The sequence below is a fragment of the Hyperolius riggenbachi genome, chromosome 11 (genome assembly GCF_040937935.1).
Source record: "Hyperolius riggenbachi isolate aHypRig1 chromosome 11, aHypRig1.pri, whole genome shotgun sequence".
In the NCBI taxonomy this organism is placed as follows: domain Eukaryota; kingdom Metazoa; phylum Chordata; class Amphibia; order Anura; family Hyperoliidae; genus Hyperolius; species Hyperolius riggenbachi.
Window position 1 is genome coordinate 240,881,027 of NC_090656.1, and position 22,566 is coordinate 240,903,592.

General features: G+C 47.0%; 2 protein-coding genes across 4 annotated transcripts in view; one reads left to right on the top strand and one right to left on the bottom strand.

Moving 5' to 3' along the window:
- The window catches only part of LOC137537974 (astacin-like metalloendopeptidase), a 192,307-nt gene extending 176,261 nt beyond the window's left edge, over positions 1-16,046 (bottom strand). The window contains exon 1 of the mRNA XM_068259895.1: positions 15,957-16,046. Within this exon, the coding sequence (XP_068115996.1) occupies positions 15,957-16,046 (90 nt within the window). The remainder of the gene's footprint in view (positions 1-15,956) is intronic.
- Positions 1-22,566, top strand: part of LOC137538746 (low choriolytic enzyme-like) — a 1,161,243-nt gene that overhangs the window by 618,764 nt on the left and 519,913 nt on the right. The gene's annotated exons all lie outside the window — the stretch shown is intronic.

Below are 22,566 nucleotides of genomic sequence, written 5' to 3' on the forward strand. Positions count from 1 at the left end.
GTTTTGGTCCTGTCTTGGCTGACCCTGAGGCTCACAGTTCCTTGACATGCCCAGAGGTTTCTCTTGTGCTGGTGTGCCCAGATGTTCTTTGTGTGCCAGAATGCCCAAGTGTGTCTAAGGTGTTAGCGTGCTCTGATGCTTCCTTAGTGGGAACATGTTCTGATGTTGCCAGTCTGCCTGCATGCCCAGAGATGGTTCTGGTCCCTGAAAGCCCTGATATTGATGTTTGTCCTTGTGGCCCTGACTCGGGAATTGCCCTAGGTTCCATAGGGGTTCTTGATAGTTCTCCATGTGAGCCTAAGGGGCATTCTGACCTATGGGGATCTCTTTGGAGCTTCAAGGTGTTCTGGGAGGTCTCTGAGAAAACTTGTCCTGGTGCCTTGGACTGGTTCAACAGTGGGTTTTGTGTTGGTAAAGACAGTACCGGTGGGCATTGCAAAGCCTTTGGCGTTTCTGAACGGTTCCTGGAAGGCGGTGGGTATCGCTCAGGGAGTTTCGGAGGGCTTTCTTCTGGAAATCATGGTTCTGATGGGTGTCACACTGGGGCTTGTAGTACTGATGGGCATGGTTTTGTAGGTTCTGGTTCTGATGGGTCCAGTCTTGTGGGGACTGATTCTGGAATTCGGTCTTGCCGGGCTGTCCCGGTCATCATGAATTATCAGTCAGACTGTTTTGTTGGGAATTTCAGTTTTGAAAAGCGTCTGGAATCCGCTTTTAAGGGCGGGGGTACTGTAATGATCGCTGCTGCAGCAGGCATTGCTGGAAGTAGTAGTGCTGCAGCTCAGGTAGTTCTGATCTCTTTTCATGCAAGCTGCATAGCTTTGTCGGCCTTTCCCTGCTGTCAGCTTGTGACTGATTATCATTCACCTGTGTGGGAATCTGCATGTCTGCTCCCATTGGATGACCTCAGTATAAAGATCTGCTTCCTGCAGGGTTTCCTTGGGTTTTCATAGCTTCAGTTTAAGCTTGTCTTGCTGTCGCTTCAGCCCCCGATCGTGTTTCTTGTTCTAAAAGATACTTTGCTGGTTTTGCATCATATATTGGTTCATTGCCCATATATATGCATACCAGCACGTTTATTATTTTCCTTGTATTCGTGTTACGTTGATACATCAGTGTCGCTGATGTATACGTACACGAACTGTTTATATCCTGTGTGCAGTTAGTCAGCTTTCCAGCACGTTTTGGTAGTTTGCGCGTACCGTGAGCACCCGTGCTGAGCTAGTATCCTGCTCCTGGTCCTGTTCGAGGATTGCGTTCATCTCTGCGAGGAGATAACGAATCCTTCTGAATCCTGTCCTGTTACCGTTTGTGGATTGCGTTCATCTCTGCGAAGAGATAACGAATCCTTCTGAATCCTGTTCTATTACTGTTTGTGGATTGCGTTCATCTCTGCGAAGAGATAACGAATCCTTCTGAATCCTGTCCTGTTACCGTTTGTGGATTGCGTTCATCTCTGCAAAGAGATAGCGAATCCTTCTGAGTCCTGTCCCCTGTATTACTCCAGTCCTAGTCAGCGTTCCTGCTTATGTCATATATCGGTTCATTGCCGATATATATATATGTTAGTCAGACGTTACAAATAGTTTCATTGATAGCTGTAATTGTAATACGCTAGGAAAACATACTCATTGTATATTTGTCTGTGTTACGTTCATCTATCTTGATCCTGCTATTTCCTGACTATCCTGTCCTGTCTTTGTGAGGCACGCCATCGCCGCAACGCATTGGCTGCCTCATTCCAGTCTGTGTTATTGTGGACGCTTGCTGTCACTAAGTAGTGGCTAGTTAAGCAAGCGTTCATTCTGTCTACCTGTCCTGATCTCCTCAGTTCTGGTTTGTGCGCTCAGCGCTACTTTGCGCTGAGACGTTGTGGCGAAAGCATTGTTTGTGGCTGTCGGATCTGCACCGGCTCTGTGCACCACAATCTCCTATTGGAGTCAGTCCTCCCCTCCACTATACTAGGGATAGCCTGTTTCCTTGTGCTAGTGTGTGTACCTCCTCCACGTCAGCTCATGCGTTGCATGCTAACTGTGGACAATACACCACCAAGCCTTACAATGTGTACCTAGCATTACACTACATCTATGCCAGTGTGTGTAGTGTCGGATCCTTCTACTTACCTGCTCTCTGGTTTGGATGGGCTTCTCTGCATTGTGCTACACTGTCCCCTATATGTGGCTCTGACGGCAGCAAGTAGCACAGAGGACAAAGAAGCAGTGCTGTCCACTGGGGCTCCTTGTGATTTTGCACTCCTGTATGCAGGTGCACAGGAGCCGAGGGAGTGTTATAGGTATGTGTACTTGACAAGTGCTGCTGAGTGCTCATACATGAGCATCATTTCTGAAGTATGCAAGCCCAGAACACTATCGCCTGCTGTGCATGCAGACAGGAGCGCAAAATTACATGGAGTGGACAGAGCATGCACTGTTTCTTTGTTGAACGGGGCAAAGCAGCAAAACAGAGGGGGGCCCGTTCAAACTAGTTAGAGTTGGACAGAATGGGGGAGGGGGCGGTTGGTGACAGCCGGCCTAGGGCGCTGGGAAGTACAAATCCGGCCCTGATGTCGATCAGATAAGAAGAGGTCGATCCTTGAGTATTGTCACAGGAGCCCTAGTCGTCAGACTGCAAATTGCTTTCCAATCGTTTTCAGCACACAGACCATGCAAGCTTTGGTCGCACTGGCGTAACAATAGGGCCTGCAGCCCCTGCACCCGCGGGGGGGCCCGCCCCCCCCCCCCCTTGGGGCCCGCCCCCCCCCCCCCCTTGGGGCCCGCTCGGGGCCATTTTGTGGGGGTTGGAGGAGACGCAGCATGAGGGGAAAGCCATGCAGCAATTCGGCGGGGAGGGGGGAAGGTCCCCCCCCCTCCCTCACCTCGGGGCTTGCCCCTCTGCGCTCCCCTCCACCTTAAATCTAAGTCCGGGCGGTGTCTGGGCAGTGGCGGGCAATCTTCGGGTGATCCGGATAGTAGTTATCCAGGTGACACCCAGTACTGCTGTGCTGTGCGGGCTGGGCGGAGGATCAAGCTTACCCTTCTGACGTCTTCTCCGGCCGTCCCTCGGCGCCTCCCACGATGCGTTCCACTCGGCGCTCACGTGACTTCAAACACTTCCTCCTTCCGGGTTGAAGGAGGAAGTGTTTGAAGTCACGTGAGCGCCGAGTGGAACGCATCGTGGGAGGCGCCGAGGGACGGCCGGAGAAGACGTCAGAAGGGTAAGCTTGATCCTCCGCCCAGCCCGCACAGCACAGCAGTACTGGGTGTCACCTGGATAACTACTATCCGGATCACCCGAAGATTGCCCGCCGCTGCCCAGACACTGCCCGGACTTAGATTTAAGGCGAAGGGGAGCGCAGAGGGGAGAGCCCCGGAGGGAGGGGGGGACCTTCCCCCCTCCCCGCCGAATTGCTGCATGGCTTTCTCCTCATGCTGCATCCCCTCCAACCCCCACAAAACGGCCCGGGGGGGGGGGGGGGGCGCCCGCTCAGAAATTCTGCAGGGGGGCCCAGTGGGGCCTAGTTACGCCCCTGTTTGGTCGCGATCTTTGCGCAGAAACCGACATAAATTTGGGCAGCAGCCCGACCAGAAGGGAGCCTATGGGGTTACGGAAATACAACTTACACACGATTTCAGGATATAACTGCCACCACCTCTGGTATTGGCCAGTGGACCCGACTGACTGACTGACTGACTGATCCTGCAAATAAAACGGTTAAAACACACTGTATTCTGTCTAGATATCAACAATAGTAGTAGCGTCTCTCCAGAGACCTGGGATCAGTTTCTGTGTATGGCTGAAAAGCAGGGTAGCGGAACAGTGAATGACTTTAAAAAAGTCTTTTATTCATGGCAATATAAATAATTAATATATACAGACAATTATTAAAATCAACAATTATTGAGACATGATATAACACAGTAGGAAAATAAAGAAAGGGAGAAAAAATACTTAGTTTCTGGAAAGATGTCCTTTAGTGGGACAAATCAAAGTTCCTTGGTAAAGTCCTTTGTTTAGGTTCAATTTAAAATCCAAGCAAAATGGAAAATGTCCTTTGTTTCAGTTCAGACAAGATGGCCGATCAAGATGCCCGCTAGCCATGTGTCCTCTGGCTAACACCAGACCGCTCTCATATAGATGGAATGTGGAGGACTAAATTGCCCGGGCAGCTCATTCACTTTTAATGGAGCTGAGTTCAGAGGCGGGCTTCCAGAGTCGGCCCCTGGGCCGGATTATGGTAATCACATCTGGGCAGGGGCTTTCACCAGCCCCATAACCCTGACATTTTCTGTAGGCCGACCTACGCGGCCGGCACACAAATAATAATTACATATTCATATTTCTCAGACTAGGCCAGTTCATATGATACCAAACTTGGGCATGTTTGCATGCCCAGTTAAAAAAATGGTGGAATCCCCCGAGTTCTGGTTATGCCAATGGCCCCAATTTAATATCAAAATACTCACAAGATCCAGACCAGCAGAATGATATAACTTTCACATTTCCCACCTGAACGGTATGGCTTAAACATGCTCAAAATCCTAAACTCCATGCTTTCTTATTCTGTCTACAGTATATGGCTCTGGCCAGTCTGGGGGGAAAGCAGGTTTTGAATAGCCCCCTGCTGGTATTAGCTTCCTGAACTCAAGGGTTTGTTCCTGCTCATTAGCATATTAAAAGAGCCATCCTGCAGTTAAGTTAGGCAGGGGAGAAAAAAAAACTTGTAGTTTAAAAAAAAAAAGAGGACTGTCGGTTCTGCTTGCTGCAATGACTGGCAAATCCGACCAAGACATCGGAAAGTCGACGGTGAATCGGCCAGATTCGCCGACGTTCCTTCCGGCTGTTCCGTGACAGCTGGGAGGAAGAGAAACTCCAGGTTGCTACCGGTAGCCCCTAGACAACCAATCCAGACTCTATTGATCTGAACCGCAATCGATGCAGAGAATCGAGTGCGATCGCATTTTCTTCATGGGCGGTTCCAGGACGCGTCCGCAACCGTCCGTGACAAGTATGATTTATGGACTGGAGAGTAGAACATAAAGTCCCTTTCCTCGCTGTGTTGAGCTCTCCAGATGTCGTAGATATCTTATTGTGAAATAAGGTTTGGATTGGTGATCTGGACTATTTTTGTTCGAAGAGTCAAGCAGAGGGTTAGGGCAGAGGTTGAAGTCGCCACCTAAGATTAATCGTGCTGCAGGGAAGTTTTTTGCCTTCTTGATTACATTCTGTATGATTTTTTTTGTCCTGAATTGGGGGCATATAAGTTTACCAAAGTCAGTTTGGTGTTTTGTATAGAGCAATGGAGGATTATGAAATGACCTTGATCATCTTCTATAATGGAGTGCTCAGTTATCGGGAGATTATTGTGAATAGAGATCATGACTCCTCATTTTTTCTTTGTGAAATTACTTTGGTAGTGTAACAATCGGTGTCAGCACACAGAGAGAATCTGATTGTTGATGATTTGCAGAATCATCAACGATACAGATATATACCTGATTATGGATGATCTGCAGAATCACGAATAATACAGGTATGACTAACCTCTGGACACCTAGTGAGTAATGTGATTGATGAACTGTAGGCTATCTCCTGAGGAGCAAGAGATATAAGTGACTCGGTCAAGAGCCACCTGGGAGGCAGGTGGCCCTGGGCAGTGCAGAAACTATCTCTTAGATAGAACGGACCTGGTAACCAGGGAAGCAGTATTAGATGGTGAACTGTACTGCAGCCAAAGGGATAGACCACTGGCTGCTAACAGACCGGACTCTCTGAGGTCCTGGTTGCAGCTGACACCTGGTGAAATGGTGTCACTGCTAATACTGATCAACTGAACACTCAGGGAGAGTATATATACTGGGTGCTGGTCAGTTCTCTGGTGTCTGGCGTTGCGATCACTACGTGGTAGCACTCAGACCTTGTCAGTATCTGTGTTTATTAGTCAGTTTCCAAAGGTGTTGATGATCACGGAGCTCACACCTTAGCTTAGGAATTCAGTTACTATTTGTATTGTTATCTAGACCAGTTTCCAAGGTGTTGACGGCCATGGAACTCACACCTTAGTCTAGGATTTCTGTACCATCTGTATTATTTGTATTATCTAGTTTAGTCCGTGGAGTGTGAGAATCTTGGAGCTCACACTCAAGCTTAGGCATTGTTGATTATCTGTTATGACCCTCTGCATTTCTGACCATTCTCCTGATCTCTGATTTTGTACCTTATCTTTCTGATTCTCTGTTGCCGAAACCTGGCTAGTCTCTGGATTCTGTATCTGCCTACTTTGTCTGTCCGTGTGTTAACGACCTGGCTTGTCCGACCTCGAGAACTATCTCCTCTGTTAGGAGATAGTTCACAGATCTGTCAGTGACACTCCACCACTGGTGTCACTCACGCTCTGTCCTTCCCACTGTCTCAGTCTGGCTTCGCTCCTTGGGGAGCAGCAGGCTGGTGGAAGGAAGCTATTCTTATCAGTAGATCCTACTGTCTAGCACCCATTCTCCGGGTGCTTGCCTCAAAGTATTACTGTTGCACCAAACACTCTCATATCTCAGGTGTCCAGAGGTTAGAAGATATATCTGATTATCGGTGATACTGCACATCATCAATAATCGGGTATATTCTGCATTCTCGGTGATACTGCAGATCACTGATAATCAGACTCTCTCTGTGTTACACCGATCGTTACAGAAGGCCACCAAGCACATCTGCCCAGTAAATGCTAAGTTCTGGTGGCCCCGGGATGACCAGCATTTTTATGGGAATGAAACAGTTGCAAGAGTTGTAGATGGAAAGGCAGTGGTACAAATGTGACCCCATCAGGCTTCCCCTCTGGAACATCCTGTTGGTAAGGACTCAGAGTGACTGTCCAATCCTTCCAAGTCTCAGTGGCTGCAAGAACTACCTTCTGAGGTAGAATGGTCTCAGGGGCTGAGGGCTGTACTGTCTCGGGCTCGAAACACCTGGACAAGGCATCCGCCTTGATGTTTTTACGACCAGGAGCATACGTAATTACAAATCTGAATCTTGCAAAGAACAGGGACCACCGGGCCTGATGGGGGCTAAGTCTCTTGGCACCCTCTATGTACTCCAGATTCTTATGATCAGTGTAAACTGTGATAGTATGTTCTGCACCTTCTAGCCAATGTCGCCATTCCTCAAAAGCTAATTTGATGGCTAAAAGCTCCCGATTGCCTATGTCATAGTTTTTCTCTGCGGGTGAAAACCTACGAGAAAAGTAGGCACATGGGTGGAGTTTGCCCTGTAAGCCTGATCTCTGAGACAATACAGCTCCCACCCCCACCTCTGAAGCATCAACCTCCACGATAAAAGGAAAAGTGACATCAACATGTCTCAATATAGGTGCAGAACAGAACAGGTTTTTCAGTGTAGAAAAGGCAGCATGGGCCTCTGCTGACCAGTGGTGAGTATCAGCCCCTTTCTTGGTGAGACTGGTGAGGATCGAGACTATGGTAGAATACCCCTTTATGAACCTCCTGTAGTAGTTGGCAAAACCCAGAAATCTCTGGAGTGCCTTCAGTCCTACAGGCTGAGGCCACTCCAGGACAGCAGAAACTTTCCCTGGATCCATAGAGAGGCCGGATGTAGAGATAATGTACCCCAAGAAGGCAACCAAGGTCACCTCGAAGAGGCATTTCTCCAGTTTGGCATAAAGCAGATTCTGTCTTAACGTCTCTAGAACAAACCTGACATGCTTGCGGTGTTCCGAGAGATTGGATGAAAAAATCAGTATATCGTCCAGATAGACTAGGACGAACTTCCCCAACACCTCCCTGAATACCTCATTAATCAACTCCTGGAAGACGGCCGGAGCGTTACACAACCCGAAGGGCATCACCAGATACTCGTAATGCCCGTCGGGCGTGTTAAAGACAGTGCTGGGCCGAAATTACGCATTAGCGTAATTACGCATCGTAATTCACTACAAATGCACCGTAAGCGTTACGTGTAAGGTTACGGTATTACGCGTAATTAATTACGCGTAGACCGTAGGGTTACGTTTTACGCGTAACAAATTACGCGTAAGACAGTAAACTCCCATTGAAATTACACAGTCTGCCGTAATCGCGTAATATTACGCTCCCGTATAATATAAAAAAAGCCGCCGACTTTAAGGGTTAATAGCAAAGCCCCCTTAAGTGCTAAGAGCCTCAAATTTGGAGAATATATTAAGGAGATCAGAAGGAATAAGAGGAAAAAATTTTTTTTCAAAAAGACCTTATAGTTTTTGAGAAAATTGATGTTAAAGTTTCAAAGGAAAAATATATACATTTAAAAACCCGCCGACTTTAACGGTTAATAGCAAAGCCTGCTTAAAATTTAGGAACACCAAATTCACAGGGTATATTAAGGGGATCAGTGGGAATAAGAGGAAAAAATTTTTTTTCAAAAAGACCTTATAGTTTTTGAGAAAATCGATTTTTAAGTTTCAAGGGCGAAAATGTCTTTTAAATGCGGAAAATGTCAGGTTTTTTTGCACAGGTAACAATAGTGTTTTATTTTCATAGATTCCCCCAAGTGGGAAGAGTTTTACTTACTTCGTTCTGAGTGTGGGAAATATAAAAAAAAAACGACGTGGGGTCCCCCCTCCCAGACCTCTTTAACCCCTTGTCCCCCATGCAGACTGGGATAGCCAGAATGCGGAGCACCGGCCGCGTGGGGCTCCGCACCCTGACTATACCAGCCCGCATAGTCCATGGATTGGGGGGTCTCGGAAGGGGAGGGGCAGCCAAGCTTTCCCCTCCCCCTCCGAGCCCTTGTCCAATCCAAGGACAAGGGGCTCTTCTCCACCTCCGATGGGCGGTGGAGGTGGAGGCCGCGATTTCCTGGGGTGGGGTTCATGGTGGCATCTGGGAGTCCCCTTTAAAAAGGGGTCCCCCAGATGCCCACCCCCCTCCCAGGAGAAATGAGTATAGAGGTACTTGTAGTACCCCTTACCCATTTCCTTTAAGAGTTAAAAGTAAATAAACACACAAACACATAGAAAAAGTATTTTAATTGAACAAAAAACATAACCACGAAAAAAGTCCTTTAATATTCTTAATTAACCATTAATACTTACCTGTCCCTTTAAAAGCCAGTTCCCACGCAATATCCTCGGAAATATACTAATCAGTTACAATGTAACAAAGTTATTACAATGTAACAACTTTGTTACATTGTAACTACGCCGCACCCGACGTCACTCACCGCCGCCGCCGCCGCCGCGTCTGTGCTGCAGGACCCGACAGAGCTCTGAGCTATAGCTCAGAGCTCTCTAAGCATCTTTGTATTTGGGCTCCAAGGAGCCCCATTGGTCCTTAGCAGACCAATGGGGTTCCTTCTGATTTGAAGGAACCCCATTGGTCTGCTAAGGACCAATGGGGCTCCTTGGAGCCCAAATACAAAGATGCTTTCGAGAGCTCTGAGCTAATATAGCTCAGAGCTCTGTCGGGTGAAGGGACGCTAAGTCCCCGCCGGCTCCGCTGCCCTCCCCGCCTCTCCCACATGTCACCTATATACATGCTGGCACCCATGGGTGCCAGCATGTATATGAGTGACAGGTGTGGGCGGAGTGGACGGCGGGAGCCGGCGGGGACTAGCGTGTATGCGGCGGCCGGCGGGTGAGCGGCGAGTGACGTCGGGTGCGGTGGTGTTACAAAGTAACAAAGTTGTTACATTGTAATAACTTTGTTACATTGTAACTGATTAGTATATTTCCGAGGATATTGCGTGGGAACTGGCTTTTAAAGGGACAGGTAAGTATTAATGGTTCATTAAGAATATTAAAGGACTTTTTTCGTGGTTATGTTTTTTGTTCAATTAAAATACTTTTTCTATGTGTTTGTGTGTTTATTTACTTTTAACTCTTAAAGGAAATGGGTAAGGGGTACTACAAGTACCTCTATACTCATTTCTCCTGGGAGGGGGGTGGGCATCTGGGGGACCCCTTTTTAAAGGGGACTCCCAGATGCCACCATGAACCCCTCCCCAGGAAATCGCGGCCTCCACCTCCACCGCCCATCGGAGGTGGAGAAGAGCCCCTTGTCCTTGGATTGGACAAGGGCTCGGAGGGGGAGGGGAAAGCTTGGCTGCCCCTCCCCTTCCGAGACCCCCCAATCCATGGACCATGCGGGCTGGTATAGTCAGGGTGCGGAGCCCCACGCGGCCGGTGCTCCGCATTCTGGCTATCCCAGTCTGCATGGGGGACAAGGGGTTAAAGAGGTCTGGGAGGGGGGACCCCACGTCGTTTTTTTTTTATATTTCCCACACTCAGAACGAAGTAAGTAAAACTCTTCCCACTTGGGGGAATCTATGAAAATAAAACACTATTGTTACCTGTGCAAAAAAAACTGACATTTTCCGCATTTAAAAGACATTTTCGCCCTTGAAACTTAAAAATCGATTTTCTCAAAAACTATAAGGTCTTTTTGAAACATTTTTTTCCTCTTATTCCCACTGATCCCCTTAATATACCCTGTGAATTTGGTGTTCCTAAATTTTAAGCAGGCTTTGCTATTAACCGTTAAAGTCGGCGGGTTTTTAAATGTATATATTTTTCCTTTGAAACTTTAACATCGATTTTCTCAAAAACTATAAGGTCTTTTTGAAAAAAAAATTTTTCCTCTTATTCCTTCTGATCTCCTTAATATATTCTCCAAATTTGAGGCTCTTAGCACTTAAGGGGGCTTTGCTATTAACCCTTAAAGTCGGCGGCTACCTAACATTGATCCATGCGTCAACTTTTCCGCTTGGCAGCATGACCTTACGCATTAATTGCTAGTAGGATTTTACGCGTAAGCCTATAACGTAATAACCTGAATTACGGTATACTTACGCGTAATTGCGTAAGTGCTATGCGTAATTATAGACATGTACCGAAATTGAATGTCTATGCCGTAAGCGTAATTTCGTAATGCGTAATAGCGTAAAATTACGCGTAATGATCCGTAAGCGTAGCTTTCTCCATTACGACCAGCACTGGTTAAAGAGGAGCTGTTAGGTATAAGGTCTCAGAGAAAATAAACACATATATCAGTAGCTAAAGATTGGCTGTACTTACATTACATATGCATTTCACTGTACACATTTGTACTTCACATAATTTTGATATAGTATTTGCAGAGAATGATGCTCCTGACAGCTCATGGCAGGTTCCATGTTTGTCTGTCTCCTATGAAGCCAAATGTGTCGTCATGTCCTGCCTGCTTCCTGATGATTCCACTCTCACAAACGCTGGCAATGAATAACACTACTGTGCAGTGAATATTAATTAGCCATGTGGCTAGGAACAATAGCGGACTCCTGCAGTGTACTCTGCCTGAGATTTATTAGTGCTGTGAGCTAGACTGTTACATGCTGTTGAAACTTGAGCCTCACACTGCAGCCAGGGGAGGGCCTCAGAATGCTTTGCAGTATCTGTTATTCGGCTTGCGTCCTCCTTGCGGAGCCTGGGAATATGGAGCCTTGCTGTCAGCAAACATCTAAAGTAAGAAAGATTTTTAACTGCAGTATTGCCTTTTTGGCTTCCTTCTAAACTGTTTAACACAGGAGAATAGAGGTTTAAATTAGCTTTTGCAGCCTGACAGTTACTCTTTAAAGGCCGTCTTCCATTCGTCACCATCCCTAATGCGAACTAGGTTGTAAGCACCTCTCAGATCTAGCTTTGAGAAAATCTTGACGTTGGTAACCTGGGTGAATAAATCGTCAATCAAGGGTAACGGATAACGATTTTTCACTGTGATCTTGTTTAAGCCTCGATAGTCAATGCAGGGACGGAGGCCTCCATCTTTTTGTTTTTACAAAAAAGAATCCTGCCCCTGCCGGTGAACAAGAGGGACGGATGAACCCTTTAGCCAAGTTTTGTCTGATGTATTCCTGCATAGCTAGCTTCTCAGGCCCAGACAGATTATAGAGGTGACCCCTGGGAGGCATACAACCAGACCTCAAATCGATGGGACAGTCGAAGGCACAGTGGGGGGAAGTCTAACTGCTGATTTGGGACAGAACACGTCAGCAAATTCTGCGTATTGTTTTAGCACACCTTTAAACCGAATCTTGGTGTTACCCACGGTTACTTTCGCTAAACAATGATCATAACAATGGGAAGACCAGCTCGTTAGCTGACCTGAAACCCAATCTATCTGAGGAGAGTGAAGTTGTAACCATGGCATGCCAAGAATGACGGTAGAGGTTGCCATACGCAGAACCAGAAACTGCAGATTCTCCTTATGTAGCACCCCAACACTGAACCTCAAATTCGGGGTTCGAGACAGAGGATGTCTACTTTGCAGAGGAGAGTCATCTACAGCAGTGACCAAAACCTGTTGGTCTAATGGGAGTATAGGAATCCCCAATTTTTTTGCAAACTCGTAATCTATAAAGTTAGCTGCTGAACCAATGTCTACGAAAGCTTCAGTGGTAACAGTCTGGCCCTCCCATGTGACTGAACAGGGAAGGAGCAAACGATTGTTGTTTAGAGGTAAAGACTGCGCGCCTAGGGTATTACCTCTGACTACACCTAGGCGGCAGCGTTTCCCGACTTCTTGGGACAATTCTGCACCTTATGACCCTCCTCTGCACAGTATAAACAGAGCTGTTCTGTTTTCCTGCGATTCCTCTCCACCCGTGTCAATTTGGACTGTCCAATTTGCATTGGCTCTGGCGGAGGTGAGACGGGTGAGAGGAGAGGCGTAGGAGACATGTTCTTACCGCGGGTTTGTTTCTGATAGCGTAATCGGCGATCAACCCGTACTGCTAAAGCGATAGCCTCATCAATAGTTTTTGGTTCAGGGTGTCCCAACAGCAAATCCGAGACTGCGTCTGACAACCCTGATAAAAAACAGTCTAATAGTGCAAGTGACCCCCATCTAGCTGACACAGACCACTTCCTGAATTCAGCTGCATAAACTTCTACCGGATCCTTGCCTTGACGCAAAGTCTTGAGCTTCCGCTCATCAGTAGAGGCAATGTCCGGATCATCGTAAATTATGGCCATGGCCTTGAAAAATTCCTCAACTGACGTTAAAGCCTCATGCCCTTCCTGCAGGCTATATGCCCAAGTCTGAGAATCTCCTGACAGAAGGGTCTTAATAAAAGTAACTCTCTGTGTCTCAGTTCCTGATGAATTGGGTCTCAGTTCAAAATATGACATTACTCGATTTTTAAAGTTCTGAAAGTTAGATCTATGACCAGAAAACCTTTCGGGTACAGACATGCGTAAGTCTGTAACTGGAGGAGATCGTACTGTGTTTACAGCCGTCTGAAGGACATGTATGGACCCAGACAATGCTGTGATCTTGGTCTGATGACCGTCCAGCACCCTGATGAAATTTTCCACCGAGGTGGTGAGTGCATCAAGACAGCTGTTAAGTGCGTCCATTTTGTTTTTCAGGTCTGCCGTTCTGTAACGATCGGTGTCAGCACACAGAGAGAATCTGATCGTTGATGATCTGCAGAATCATCAACGATACAGATATATACCTGATACCTGATTCAGGTGGAAGGATTGCCAGAGCAGTATAAAGATTATGCTGATGTCTTTTGTCCGAAATCAGCAGACAGATTACCCCCTCACTGTCCCTTTGGTTGTCCTATTGACTTAATATCTGGTTGTATGCCTCCTAGGGGTCACCTTTATAATCTGTCCGGGCCAGAGAAGTTGGCAATGCAGGAGTACATCAAAGAAAATTTAGCTAAGGGATTTATCCGCCCCTCCTGGTCACCTGCGGGCGCTGGGTTCTTTTTTGTTAAAAAAAAGATGGAGGCCTCTGTGGAAAGAATTTTATAATTAAATCTGTTAATCTTTATGTATACCCTGTATATCATGTATATCCTGTGTAACCTATGTGACTATATAGTCCACATGCACAAGATTAGATTATTGTGTTAGAGTGACACTTTAAGTTAACCAAGGAGTTATCACGATATCACTGAATATATGTTTTGAACCATTCACTGTGCACAGCTTTCTATATTCCTTCACAGTAAAAGACCAGAACAATCTTCAAAACCTCCCCCCAGTGTCATTCTGTGCCAGGCGCAGAATGAGCAGGTTGAAGGGGCCAGTCTAAACCAGTTTCCTGAAGGTGAGAGAAACGAAACAGGAAACTGGTGAACAGAAGATTTCTCGTTCCTGTTGACTTCTAAATTATTTATGAAGGACACAGAGGAGGACCGGACACACCCAGAAGAAGAAAGTGGACATTGCTCATTGGACTTATGGGATTACAGACTGTTTGGAGGGAGGAATATATTAGCATGTTAACTGGGGTATAAAGATTTACCGAGAAAGGAAGTCTCTCCCCTTTTGTGACTAGCCGGGCTGCAGCTAGCCTGTTTCCCCTTTAATAAATGCTAGTATATAAAAGGGTCCTCAGCTGAGTGAATAAAGATTTCTAAGGTTTTGGCAACTGAACGAGGAATGTCTCATGAGTACTTTTATTTTCTTTTAACACCTCCATCCCTGCATTGACTATCGGGGTCTAAATAAGATCACTGTGAAAAATCGTTACCCACTACCTCTGATTGACGATTTATTCTCTCAGATCACCATTGCTAAAATTTTCTCGAAATTTGACTTAAGGGGTGCATACAACCTGGTGCGCATCAGGGACGGTGACGTGTGGAAGACGGCCTTCAATACACCCGATGGGCATTACGAGTACTTAGTGATGCCCTTCGGGTTGTGCAACGCCCCGGCCGTCTTCCAGGAGCTAATTAACGAGGTTTTTAGACCAATTTTGGGTAAATTTGCGTTAGTATATCTTGATGATATACTAGTCTTTTCAGCCACTCTTGCCAAACATCGGAGACATGTCAAGTATGTGCTGGAAAGACTAAGACAGAATTAATTGTACGCCAAACTGGAAAAATGCATCTTTGAGGTGACCTCTGTAGCTTTTTTAGGGTATGTAATATCTACCTCGGGCCTCTCTATGGACCCTGGGAAAGTCTCTGCTGTACTGGACTGGCCACAGCCTGTGGGTCTGAAGGCCATTCAGAGATTCCTGGGTTTTGCGAATTACTACAGGAGATTTATTAAGGGGTACTCTACAGTGGTTGCGCCCCTCACTAGACTCACTAAGAAAGGGGCTGATACTCACCACTGGTCCGAGGAAGCTCTCTCGGCTTTCAGTACCCTAAAGAAACTGTTCTGTTCTGCTCCCATCCTGAGACACGTAGATGTCACCTTCCCATTCATAATAGAAGTTGATGCCTCTGAGGTGGGGGTGGGGGCTGTGCTGTCTCAGCGTTCCGGTTTGCAGGGTAAACTTCACCCATGCGCCTACTTCTCCCGCAGGTTCTCCCCAGCGGAGAGAAACTACGATATAGGCAACCGAGAACTCCTGGCCATCAAGTTAGCCTTTGAGGAATGGCGACATTGGTTAGAGGGAGCAGAACATGTTATTACAGTTTACACAGATCACAAAAACTTGGAGTACATTGAAAACGCTAAGAGACTCAGTCCCCGACAGGCCCGGTGGTCACTGTTCTTTTTCAGATTCTCTTTTGTAATTATGTATACCCCTGGTAGTAAAAACGTTAAGGCTGATGCCTTGTCCAGGTGTTTTGAACCCAAAACGGCACAGCCTTTGGCACCCAAGACTATTCTGCCTCGGAAGGTGGTTTTGGCAGCCACAGAGACCTGGACGGATTGTGCTACCACTTTGGCCCCATATCAGCAGGATGTCCCAGAAGGAAAGCCCGAGGGAGTGTTATTTGTGCCCTTGCCCTTCCGCTTGCAGCTTTTGCAGCTGTTTCACTCCCATAAGAATGCTGGTCATCCAGGAGCCACCAGGACACAGGATTTCCTTGCCAGGTGTGCGTGGTGGCCATCTCTGGCCACTGACTGTAAGGAGTTTGTGAGGGAGTGTGCTGTGTGTGCTAGGAGCAAACCTTCCTGACAGGCTCCGGTGGGAACCTTGCAGCCCCTGCCAGTTCCAAGTGAACCGTGGACGCACCTGTCCATGGATTTTGTGGGTGAACTCCCCAGATCTGAAGGCATGACTGTTATCTGGGTGGTGGTAGATAGATTCAGCAAGATGGCCCATTTTATCCCTCTGAAGGGACTCCCCTCCGCTCAAAAGCTGGCTAACCTCTTCATCCTGCACATTTTCCGGCTGCATGGCATTCCGCAAAATGTAGTGTCAGATAGGGGAGTCCAATTCGTATCTAAGTTCTGGAGGGCATTTTGTCAGTCTATAGGCATGGATCTTTCATTTTCATCAGGCTACCACCCACAGACGAATGGCCAGACTGAGAGGGTCTACCAATCCATGGAACAGTTTCTCAGATGCTACGTAGCTGATGCACAAACTGACTGGGTAAAATGTTTACCTTTCGCAGAGTTTGCGCACAAAAACCTGAAAAGTTCTTCCTCTGGGTTTTCCCCTTTTCAGATGGTCTCAGGGAGGTCTCCTAAGTTTGCTCCTTTGCCAGTGGCATCTACTCCTTTCCCAGCATTGGAGGATTGGCAGCTGGCGTTGAAACAAATTTGGGCCTTGGTGAAAACAAATTTGGGAAAGGCTTTCAAGTCTCGGAAAAAGCGGGCCGACAAGAGACGCACTGCTGAATGGGACTTTTCACCAGGGGATTTAGTCTGGGTGTCTACGCGGCATCTGGCATTGAAACAACTGTCACCCAAATTAGGGCCTAGATTTGTGGGGCCGTTTCCAGTCACCAAAATAATTAATGCTGTCACCTATACCGTTGATCTTCCTACCACTATGCGTGGTGTAAGATCATTCCACGTGTCATTGCTCAAGCCGGCAGTGCAGGTGGATTCCACTCCCCCCCCCCCTCCCGTATTGATTGATGAGTATGAGGTTGAGAAGTTTCTGGACTCCCGGCTGGTGCAAAATGCTGTGCAATATTTGGTACACTGGAAAGGTTATGGTGTGGAGGATAGAACTTGGGTACCAGAGTACCGCAAGCACGCAGATGATTTGAGGAAAAAGTTTCATGACCCACATCCTGGGAAGCCTGGTGGGAAGTGTCCGGAGTCCACTCCTCGGGGGGGTACTGTGAAGGATTGCGGAATGGCTGCCGTGTGGCGGCCGTTTCCACGTCCGCTCCGGCGGTTTACACGTGGCGACATGTGTCTGATGTTATACAGCCCTCCTGTGCACATAGGCTGCGGAATACACGCACGCGCGCGGCAAGACAGAAGCTTTATGGGAAGCAGAGAGGGATCAGCTGACCCCGCCGGTCAGCTGATCCAAGGATGGATGCGGATTGGCTGGAAGGGACTGGGCGGCGCTGGCCAGCGCTGCACTATATAACCACTTGTCTCTGCCATTGCAAATGCTTTACGTGTTAGCACACAGACCTCAGTCAGATCCTACAGTGTGGTTGAACCAGGACGGACCTGGGAATCCACACTGAGCTAGATTACCTTCTCATGTTATGTTATTCTATGTTATGCTTTAGACCAGTTCCAGGGTGTTGTGACTACGGACCTCACACCCAAGACTACGATACTGTGTCAGTTCTATGTTATGCTTTAGACCAGTTCCAGGGTGTTGTGACTACGGACCTCACACCCAAGACTAGGATACTGTGTCAGTTCTATGTTATGCTTTAGACCAGTTCCCGGGTGTTGTGACTACGGACTTCACACCCAAGACTAGGATACTGTGTTAGTTCTATGTTATGCGTTAGACTAGTTCCGGGGTGTTGTAACTACGGACCACACACCCAAGACTAGCACTGTATACCTGTACCTCCTTGGTACGCCACTAGGCTGTAGTGAGATAGGATCTCACAACCAAATAGGGCAAATCTGTTCATATTAGCAGCAGGGCTTCCTGCAACCAGGCCTAGGTCCCTCTCCTAGGGAGCCTTTGGCCTAAAGGAATTCACCCACGGTTAGGGGTGAGTTTCCTTCTCCTCACTGCCTCCAGTCTTCCTGGCAGTTCCCTCTCAAAGTGTTACCGTTATCCTGTACACTCACGTCTCAGGTGTCCAGAGATTAGACATACCTGGATTATTAGTGATTCTGCAGATCATTCATAATCTGGTGTATATCTGCATTATTGGTGAGTCTGCAGCCCACCAATAACCAGATTCTCTCTGCGTGTTGACACCGATCGTTACATTACCCACTGATTCAAGGTGTAACGTTTGCTTCTTCCAGACAGATTTTCTTATTCCTTTTATAAAAGTCGTATGGGTGCTGCCAGCTCCGATCTTCTTGACTGATATTGTTTGCTAAGTTGGCTAGCTCCATTTGAGAATCTGCTGAATGATTTAGAGCCACTATGTGTATAGAAAGGTCATTATAGTATTTCCCTTTGTTTCTTCCAGCTGAAATCTATAAACAGAATCAAAATCAGAATCACCTTTATTTGCTAAGTACGCCAAATGACGTACCCGGAATTGTTTTTGGCACACATGGCAAAGGCAGGCCTCAGTTCATCATAGTTACATAGTTACATAGTTACATAGTTATTTTGGTTGAAAAAAGACATACGTCCATCGAGTTCAACCAGTATAAAGTACAACACCAGCCTGCTCCCTCACATATCCCTGTTGATCCAGAGGAAGGCGAAAAAACCCTTACAAGGCATGGTCCAATTAGCCCCTAAAGGGAAAAATTCCTTCCCGACTCCAGATGGCAATCAGATAAAATCCCTGGATCAACATCATTAGGCATTACCTAGTAATTGTAGCCATGGATGTCTTTCAACGCAAGGAAAGCATCTAAGCCCCCTTTAAATGCAGGTATAGAGTTTGCCATAACGACTTCCTGTGGCAATGCATTCCACATCTTAATCACTCTTACTGTAAAGAACCCTTTCCTAAATAAATGGTTAAAACGTTTTTCCTCCATGCGCAGATCATGTCCTCTAGTCCTTTGAGAAGGCCTAGGGACAAAAAGCTCATCTGCCAAGGTATTATATTGCCCTCTGATGTATTTATACATGTTAATTAGATCCCCGCTAAGGCGTCTTTTCTCTAGACTAAATAAACCCAGTTTATCTAACCTTTCTCGATAAGTGAGACCTTCCATCCCACGCATCAATTTTGTTGCTCGTCTCTGCACCTGCTCTAAAACTGCAATATCTTTTTATGTAATGTGGTGCCCAGAACTGAATTCCATATTCCAGATGTGGCCTTACTAGAGAGTTAAACGGGGGCAATATTATGCTAGCATCTCGAGTTTTTATCTCCCTTTTAATGCATCCCAAAATTTTGTTAGCTTTAGCTGCAGCTGCTTGGCATTGAGTACGATTATTTAACTTGTTGTCAATGAGTACTCCTAAGTCCTTCTCCAAGTTTGATGTCCCCAACTGTATCCCATTTATTTTGTATGGTGCTAGACCATTAGTACGTCCAAAATGCATGACCTTACATTTGTCAACATTGAATTTCATCTGCCATGTATGTGCCCATATAGCCATCCTATCCAGATCCTGTTGCAATATGACACTATCTTCCTGAGAGTTGATGATTCTGCACAATTTTGTATCATCTGCAAAAATAGCAACATTGCTCACTACTGCATCTACTAGGTCATTAATAAATAAATTGAAGAGCACTGGACCCAGAACAGACCCCTGTGGGACCCCACTGCTAACAGTCTCCCATTTTGAGTACGATCCATTGACCACAACTCAAGATTTATCGAATCAATTACCGACAGTTCGGTAAAATACCAAACTCGATAAGTTGATTTCAGGATTCATCACAGTTATCTACAGCTGTTAGCGAGCATTCGGTAATCATTCGGTAATCATTCAGCAATGATGCGATAAAACGGAAGAAAGTGCAAATCATGAAAATGAAAGTGGGCGTAGTTTAGCGTTACATTTCGGATTAGTTATCTCCTTCACTGCTCTGTCGTTATTCCTGTCAGATCATTGCTGACAGAGAAGATGGAGCCATTTGAAGTGGTTATGTATCAGCTGAGAGTGATTCAAAGGCACAGAAGGGCAAGAATAAGGTCTAGAACCGTATCAATTTGCAAGAGAATTGATTTATTTGCTATAACAGGACATTCGGCATTTCTCTTGAATCATCTTGTAAGAGAACACAGGCAGTGCCAGGGGTAACTAAATTGCTAGCTGCATTACATTTTTTCAGAAAGGCTCCTATCAAGCCGCAGCTGGCGAAATTGTGGGATTGTCCCAAGCCACTTCCAGAATCCTGGTCCAGGTGTTAAGCCCTGTTCGGGAATGTTGCTATGTGATGTTCAAAGGACTGCCTTTTACCCACAATTCCATGGGAATCTTATGGCCTTGTACAATTGGGGGAAAGAGGCGCCCTGGGTGCAATAAAAGCGTCTAAAAACAGCTTAAAAATTATAAACAACAATTACCTCAATGACGAAATCTCTGTAAGTACTAGAGTTGGGCCGAACGGTTCGCCTGCGAACGGTTCCATGCGAACGTCCGTGGTTCGCGTTCGCGTCCTGCAGGCGAACCTTTGCGGAAGTTCGGTTCGCCCCATAATGCACATGGAGGGTCAACTTTGACCCTCTACATCACAGTCAGCAGGCCCAGTGTAGCCAATTAGGCTACACTAGCCCCTGGAGCCCCACCCCCCTTATATAAGGCAGGCAGCGGCGACCATTACGGTCACTCGTGTGCCTGCATTAGTGAGAGTAGGGCGAGCTGCTGCAGACTGTCTCCCATAGGGAAAGATTAGTTAGGCTTAGCTTGTTCCTGGCTGCATACCTGTTCTGTGAACCCACCACTGCATACCTGTACTGTGAACCCACCACTGCATACCTGTTCAGTGAACCCAACACTGCATACCTGTTCTGTGAACCCACCACTGCATACCTGTACTGTGAACCCACCACTGCGTACCTGTTCAGTGAACCCGCCGCTGCATACCTGTTCAGTGAACCCACCACTGCATACCTGTTCAGTGAACCTGCCACTGCATACCTGTTCTGTGAACCCACCACTGCATACCTGTTCTGTGAACCCACCACTGCATACCTGTTCTGTGAACCCACCACTGCATACCTGTTGTGTTCAGTGAACCTGCCACTGCATACCTGTTCTGTTCAGTGGACCCGCCACTGTATACCTGTTCAGTGAACCCGCCACTGCATACCTGTTGTGTTCAGTGAACCTGCCACTGCATACCTGTTCTGTGAACCCGCCACTGCATACCTGTTCTGTTCAGTGGACCCGCCACTGTATACCTGTTCTGTTCAGTGAACACACCACTGTATACCTGTTCAGTGAACCCGCCACTGCATACCTGTTCTGTTCAGTGAACCTGCCACTGCATACCTGTTCTTTGAACCCGCCACTGTATACCTGTACTGTTCAGTGAACCCGCCACTGTATACCTGTACTGTTCAGTGAACCCGCCACTGCATACCTGTACTGTTCAGTGAACCCGCCACTGCATACCTGTTGTGTTCAGTGAACCCGCCACTGCATACCTGTTCTGTTCAGTGAACCTGCCACTGCATACCTGTTCAGTGAACCCGCCACTGTATACCTGTACTGTTCAGTGAACCCGCCACTGCATACCTGTTCTGTTCAGTGAACCTGCCACTGCATACCTGTTCTGTGAACCCGCCACTGTATACCTGTACTGTTCAGTGAACCCGCCACTGCATACCTGTTGTGTTCAGTGAACCTGCCACTGTATACCTGTTCTGTTCAGTGAACCCGCCACTGTATACCTGTTCAGTGAACCCACCACTGCATACCTGTTGTGTTCAGTGAACCCGCCACTGTATACCTGTTCTGTTCAGTGAACCCGCCACTGTATACCGGTTCTGTTCAGTGGAGCCACTACTGTATACCGGTTCTGTTCAGTGAACCCGCCACTGCATACCTGTTGTGTTCAGTGAACCCGCCACTGTATACCTGTTCAGTGAACCTGCCACTGCATACCTGTTCTGTGAACCCGCCACTGTATTCCTGTTCAGTGAACCCGCCACTGCCGTCACTACACAAACAGCTGTTTGCGGTGCGTTACACGGTGAGTTTGGTGTGTCAGTGTGAAGCAGTACCTTAATTACACTACCTGATTGATGTATACACATGCAAGATGTTTTAAAGCACTTTAGGCCTGTCATTTAGCATTCAATGTGATTTCTGCCCTTAAAACGCTGCTTTGCGTCAAATCCAGATTTTTCCCGGGGACTTTTGGCGTGTATCCCACTCCGCCATGCCCCCCTCAAGGTGTTAGACCCCTTGAAACATCTTTTCCTTCACTTTTGTGGCCAGCATAATTTTTTTTTTTTCAAAGTTCGCATCCTCATTGAAGTCTATTGCGGTTCGCGAACTTTAACGCGAACCGAACCTTTTGCGGAAGTTCGCGAACCCGGTTCGCGAACCTAAAATCGGAGGTTCGGCCCAACTCTAGTAAGTACACAAAAGATTTTTTTTTATTTCGCACAGGCAACGCGTTTCGCGGGTCTAAGCCTGCTTCCTCAGGCCAATAACAGTGCCAAATGAGTGAAATCATATGGCGAAGGGAGCCTCAGAGGTGCTTAGTATACCCCCATATTTTTCTAATGCAAGGGGTGGAAATAGACCACCGTTGGTTTCCACCACGGTGGACACCTGTTCTTCTTTTTCCTAAGAGAGGACCATATCC